The sequence below is a fragment of the Sparus aurata genome, chromosome 6, assembly GCF_900880675.1.
Source record: "Sparus aurata chromosome 6, fSpaAur1.1, whole genome shotgun sequence".
NCBI lineage: Eukaryota > Metazoa > Chordata > Actinopteri > Spariformes > Sparidae > Sparus > Sparus aurata.
The window spans coordinates 30,295,040-30,301,814 of record NC_044192.1 but is presented as its reverse complement, the minus strand read 5'-3'; the positions used below and the strand labels follow the sequence as shown (position 1 = coordinate 30,301,814).

General features: G+C 42.8%; 1 protein-coding gene across 2 annotated transcripts; it reads right to left on the bottom strand.

The window, feature by feature from the left end:
• Positions 1-237: 237 nt before the first annotated feature.
• Positions 238-6,721, bottom strand: mon1a (MON1 secretory trafficking family member A). 2 transcript variants are annotated; one of them, XM_030421508.1, is made up of 6 exons: positions 6,456-6,718; positions 5,841-5,992; positions 3,272-3,655; positions 2,415-3,180; positions 2,145-2,292; positions 238-1,368 (listed from the first exon to the last, which is right to left on the bottom strand). In XM_030421508.1, exons 2-6 carry the CDS (start codon positions 5,962-5,964, stop codon positions 1,228-1,230), a joined length of 1,563 nt encoding a protein of 520 aa, XP_030277368.1. In that variant the 5' UTR covers positions 5,965-5,992; positions 6,456-6,718; the 3' UTR covers positions 238-1,227. The 2 variants fall into 2 exon arrangements, with proteins under 2 accessions (XP_030277368.1, XP_030277369.1); XM_030421509.1 differs by having other exon boundaries at positions 1,128-1,368; positions 5,841-6,064; positions 6,456-6,721.
• Between the last annotated feature and the right edge of the window lie 54 nt (positions 6,722-6,775).

The window sequence follows — 6,775 nt, the reverse complement described above, 5'->3', positions numbered from 1 at the left end:
AAAAAAAAGAAAATTCTCATGGGATCTACACAATTCACATAGGTCACCTATTTTGGTTTCAAAACATCGAATTTCGCCGAAAGGTGAGTGATTTTCATGCCTGATTAATATTGTAAAGATTAGACACTCTGAGTTTGAATTTCTTCTCCAAAACGACATGGTGCTCCTTTAAGTTAAATGTTTAAAAGTAAGCAGAGACCACACACTTGAGCAAGACACAGGACTTGAAAAAAGTAGTTGGTTTTCCTTTCTAGCCATTTATTTAATCATATTTAATAATTGTGTAATTGCGCAGCAGCCGTAATTCTGCACTGTTGCAAGCCTCTATCGGCTTTGCACAGTGACTGTTAGTTAAGGCATGGTTAGTGGAGGCAGGTGTGGCAACATTTGATTCCTTATGCAAAGCAGCATCCCATTAAATGCACTTAACCACAAGCTTCTAAAATATCACACATACTAATTTTCTTAATTGTTATGGGTGACGCAACATAAGTGTCTGATGGACCATGTGAGATTAAAGGACCCCTTCACACTGATGTGAACATCACATCTCAACACAATCAAATGGCAAACAGCAGTAAACGGGTTACAGACTCATCCACACATTTCTCTTGGAGTGTGTTTTGCATAAAGAAAGTGCATAGAGGTAAAACAATAATGGTTCTTACAGTTGTTGGTCATGTAGAGATAAAGGAACGTGGTTGACACATGTGATAGTATGTCTTATAACAAGAAAATACATTCTACTACTTAAGTAAATTCCAGTTTTTAAATTCAAATGTAACCTTCATCTTTAAGAACTGATAGCATTTTAAAAAAACAAACACAGCATTTTTCATATTCTGAGAGGCGTAATAGGTGTGTTACAGTAAAACAATCATTTGTGAAACAACTTCAGCAGCATACAAACATCACCTGTTGTTATTGTGTCGTCGATGATGCTGCTGCTGCTTCATCTGCTGATCCAAAATTTAAAGTTATAAAAATCTAGCCAGATAAAATACTGCTTTAAATTTACCCTCGTTGTGCAATCTACATCATCACAAACCTGTGAATTTGATCAGAGGAACCCAGAAGCAAGAAGAAAAAACAAAGAAATCGCTTCGACAATCAGTCTTAACACTGAACTGCCTGCTGCATCATCCGCAGCCGTGAGTTGCACCAGGCCTGTCGGAGTTCAGGGTGAAGCTTTGTGTTCCAGAAGGTCAACCGGCAGGCGGCGGGGGCTCAGTATGTGAGCGGACTCAGGATGAAGAGGCGATCCTCTTCCTTCCTGATCCACTTTAGCAGTTTGTTGACAGCAGAGTGGGCCAAGGCCTTGGTCCCCAGCGGACTGAAGCAGAGGTAGAGCTCAAAGCCGCTCGTCACCTGCAGGACAGAGGGCAGACCCAGACAAGGCAGTATGAGTAAGGCTGTTTGAATGAGTATTACAGTATCTAAAAAAAAATATGTAGGTAAAACCCTCGATGCAAAGAGTCAAACTGACGCGCTAAACAACCACCTTAAAAGGCAGAATGCACTCCATCTCATATTAGCACTACTGTCATGACAACTTCTGCTTTAAATTAGAATTTCTGGATGAGCGTTATCTGTATGTTCTTGAGGAAATGGTCATTGCAGACACAAAGAATGAAAAGTAGTAGTATGTTTGAGAACTTTATTTGATGATCGCCTTGTTATTTAAATGCACAGAATGTAGTTTCTGCTGCTCAATCGACACAAAATGAAAGGTGGAAGTCGTGTGTTATCATGTTATCTTCATTGTTGAATAATCAGCATTACTAACAAAAATCTGATCACCTAATTAGCTTGAAAAAAGTATGGATTGAAGTTCTTGGATTGAACATTGTTAGAAAGAACTGGGATAATGTAAGAGCACAACTCATCAAAATAAACAAAGGTCTAGCGGTTTTTAGACATTTTAATCCACAAATATGACATATTATATCTTGCACCGACCACAATGTCACAATAGTCTAAATTGATTGATAACATGAACAATGTTGTGATGTTTTGGTAAATTTTGTTCCATCAGGTTCTATTGCCTAATTTCATGTCGGGGGAAACTGTAACTCTGTTGTGAAAACTGAGCCAGAGCAGTTGTGAAATACTGATAGCATCTCATGTCACAATGCCAGACTCACCCATGCCAGCAGGTTTTCAGTTTCACTGCAGCGGTAGAAGGAGCGGAGAGGTCTGGTTGGATGATGCAAGTGGCTGTGAAGGTCCTGGTACAACCCCATCATCCGTTCTTGCTCTTCGTCAGACTGGTAGATGGCGGGAAACTCTGGACTGGAGGAATAAATGTCAAGAGATTTTGCAACAATGAAAGGAAAACTGTAATGACTTGAAGCAGTTAGCATGTTTCTTGAAAGAACCAAAGGCATAAATTCAACACAAGATGTCTTGCCCACCTGGTGTACAGTCCTGAGCTCTTTGATTTGTACAGGAAGTGCCTGAGCTCTGGGATGCCGACCTGCTCCACAGAGTAGCTGGGACATTTAAGTGCCTCCTTCATGGCCTGGTAGGCGCTGCGCTTGCTCAGCCTCTCCAGGAACCGTTGCTTGCAGTCGGACATATTAAAAAAGTCCTCTCGGTCGGTTGAGACCAGGATGAGGCAGAGCTCGGACGCGGGCTCCAGGTAAGATATGTGAGCGTGGAAAAATCCTGCAGTGTTGAACTTTGGCAGACAGATCGGCGTCCAGCCTTCGCCCTCACGAGAGGAAGAGGAGGAGCCGACGAGGTTGAAGACCAGGTGCAAGTCTATGTGGTGCAGGAACTGGTCTTTTTTCCTCACCAGAGTGACCAGGCGGTCCCCTGCCAGCAGGATGGAGAACACCAGGTTTTTGGCCTTGGCAGCCTGCAGGCTCGCGGACACCACATCCCTGGCGGAGCTCGCCAGAGGAAGGCAGGTGACGGCGCTGAGCAGCAGGCCTGGGTCGCGGTCCAGCCGATGCAGCAGGTTGTCGGTGAGATACTCGGAGCCGGCCAGCAGGCGGCGCAGGTCGTAGTTTTGCTTGTGCTGGAAGATGTGGTTGAGCTGGGTGAGGGTGAGAAGGCTGACGATCTGGTAGTAGATGTACTGCAGCTCCCGCAGCAGCTCCTTGTCTGACTGACAGGTTCGAGACACGCCCACCAGGACCAGAGGGCTCTTGGCGAGGAAGACAACCTTACAGCCGTCTGACACACAAAATGTTTACAGACACATTTCAGAACCCTCCTTTAAACCATTTATTTGACTCATGAAAAACTTCCTTGAGTAAATTCTGACCTGCATGGATGGAGCGAATTATGTTCTTCTCAGCCTCGACGAAGGAGACGAGCGCCATCATCACCCCCATGGTGCTGGAAAGAGCCTCCTCCGTGCCGTAGCGGGTGTAGATTGGCTTTCCAGCCTCACTCAGCACGAACACGTGTTTTCTGTGGCTCCTCCAGGCCTCGCTGGACACGTCTTCCTCCTTAGTCCCCCTCTCTGGTGGGATGTCGTCATTGTGCTGCTTCTCGATGGTTTCCTCTCCCACCAGCACCTTGAGATCCTCCGAAGGCTCTCCTGATTCGTCAAGCTCAGCCTCCCTTTCGACATCTTCTTCAGCCTCAGCAGTCAGATCCTCAAAAGACTGTGCATGGACGAACATAGCACTCTGCTGCCCGGCACCTGAGAATAATGGAGGGATAAATGATTATTGTGCGTTTGCAAGTATAATGCACGGATGTGCAAGGAATGAATAATTAAGCTTGTCAAGTTGATAAAGCTCCGTTTGGGATGTTTTTTTCAGTTGTTTTGCATCTGTTGGCCTTCATCCCGCACTTGTCTGTCTGATCCACCAACAGTCAGCAATAGTTCCCAAAGAAAATCTCAGGGAAGCAGCTGTTTACACTTTCATGGAGGTGGTGCGGTTAACCAGACGTACAGTTGCCAAACCAACCACTTATCCTCATTCTTAAAGTTGTTTTGCTTATCAAAGTAAAAAAATATATAAATAAATAAAGTCCCAACACTGCAGAAATCTCCTTTTTGGCTTGTTGAATGCTGTTTTTGAGCGTCGCGTCTTCTTAGCAAGATTTTGCACTTCATTGAAAGAGTTTTCAAACAATGTTATGGGGTTTTAAAAGAGGAAAGAGAAAAGGGTGAAGACTGAGTGGTTAGCTTTAGACTGTCTCGTTGAACGGGGCTAATGTTGGTCAAAAGAGGTGGCTGCCGGTCCAGAATTAGTTTCAGAGAGAGAAATGAGCAAACTCACAGCTAATCCCATTGAGAAAAAGAAAAAGTAGAAGAAGAAGACAGGTCTGGTGATGAGTCAGCCTAGACAACACTGCAAAAATGTCCTGTTTATCTCAAGACCAAATCCAGGAAAAGCTTCATCATTTCTCCCGTCAAAGTTGGATTTGTTCAAGCTGGATGTGACCGACCTGTGATGCTTTTTTTTTTGTGGGTGTTTAGTCTGACAGAGTTCAGGCATGAGATTTCTGTATTATTGCAGTTACTGAAAGAGCATTTGGTAGTGTCTTCTTATACTGGTGGCAAGGTCACATGAATTCAGAGACATTAGTACTGTTATTAGAGCCTACTCTCACAGAGCCCCAAATAAATGGTGCATTCAGGTGTATTCTGTCAACTGCTGTCATAAAACATTGCCCTCAAACAGCCAACTAAGTTGCATGCTGATTACAAAAGGCATGTTATTGTGATCATAATTTCAACATTTCTTTGTACAAACAGGATGTGCATACTCATTCTCTCTCTTGCTCCCTCTCTCTCACACACACACACACACACACACACACACACTTCACACGAGAATGAACGCTTATAACAATGTCAAATGAATGACATAAGTTTTTTTAGTGGTTAGCTGCAAAGATACAATCAAGTCATTCTGTTTTTTGTGCCCAAGTGTTGCTTAGCAACAGCTGGCCAGTAGGAAGTCACCTCTTGAAACATTTTTCACCAATAAGGGAAGTTATAGAACAGTATTACCTTCTTTAAACATTTTTATTATGCTACGATTACGTGTCTAATGAAAATCATTATAACATTTTTTTTTTAATTTGGCAAAAGTAAGCACAAATCTTATAGAACCTACATTTTGACCAGATGTCAATTGAGGAAATAACACAAGATTTAATAAAAGCATCAATGACACTTTATAGTATACACTACATACAAGTTATAACTCAGGATTTAGGACGCTGGATATGTACTTATACATGGTCTCAAGCATGACCTGCCCAACTGGAGGCTGTGTCTCTGAATAAGGGACGCTGGTGTTCTGTAAACGCTATATGTACTGTAAACATTTTGATGTTTTGCAACAGCATCCCATGAGGGATGGGCTACAAGACTGCATGATACTTACATACATACAATTTATCAAAACATCACCCAAGCCTTAGACTAGGGCTGCAACAATATCCTGGTTTCAGATAATACCCCAGTAAGAAATGAATTGTAAATGTGCCATTTAGATTTGCTTATCTACTTATCTATATTGAATTCTACTGTATTAGTTTTTTTTAACTAAATATATAACAAGAGAGTTTTCAAGAGTCATTGTAAGTGACAATATTAACAATTGCTGCAATACTGTATTAGCGTGAAACTGTGATATTTTTTTTAAAGGGTTGTAACTCAAGTCTAGAAAGACTTACACTGTGTGTGTGTGTATGTGTGTGTGTGAGAGAGAGAGAGCAATGGCGGTAAAAATCTAATTGTTGGCTGCTTATTGCTGGATTTACTTATGACTGAAGGCATTGTCTCAGTGTAAAGTGGGAGTTGCCCCGCAGCACAATTTCAGCTTACAGACAATCTGCATACGATGCTGAATATGGAGCAGCCTCACCTGGTTCAGTTCCCTCCACCAGACCTGGTACGGGGCTGTCCGCCCTCTCTGTGCGAAGGCGGTCCACAGGGGCCAGCATGCCATTCTCCCATCCCACAGCCGGCTTTTGGGGTCCTCCATCCATCACTGCTACTTATGGCAGGGACACACAGCTGGCAGCCCACAGACAGACAGACAGACAGAGAGCAAGGGTCCAAAAGTCAACAGCTTCAGGGTGAGACAAGCTGCTGGTGATATACAGGATTATAACTGTGACATGGAAACCACTGCAGGAGTCGTTAACAGTTTATGGTCTGACTTTAACCATTTTTATTTCCTGGGAAACTTCAGTCTTGGTGCTACTAGCAATGGCTGGTGTGACACTGAACTTAAGGACAAAATAAGAGACTCTTTGTATAATATAACATTTCTCCTTCTTTATGTAAGGCATGTCTTTTCTAATTTCACACCCTCCCGTCTCAGAGAGTAGTCTGACATACTGATAAAGAACTTCAAACGCTGCTTTGATAGCTAACTTTAGCAGACACTCAGCAGTAACTTACCTGACGTTAGCTCGGTCTGGTGTCATTTAACAAAGAGCTCTCAGGACACTTTGAATCAGTAACAAATCTTTACCTTTCATTTCCGGAGCTGTCTGCATTTGATCGTTGTGCTGCACAACTCGTTTGTCACATTTACTGCAGCTAGCTAAACAAGCAGGGACATGACAGAAGTACTACTGCTAGTCAACATGCCCCGCTAGGTTGCGGAAGTAGGAATTGTGGGATATGAAGTTATCTTCCAGAGAATGGCTCTGGAGTAGTAAACAAGCCGACTTGACTCAAATAAAATAAAAAATAAATCAGAGTGTTGGTCTTGAATTATTAGTGAATCAGTCTGGTAGCTCCATGTTACATGTTGCATTAAATAATTCGCTGTTATTAGTTTAACCATAG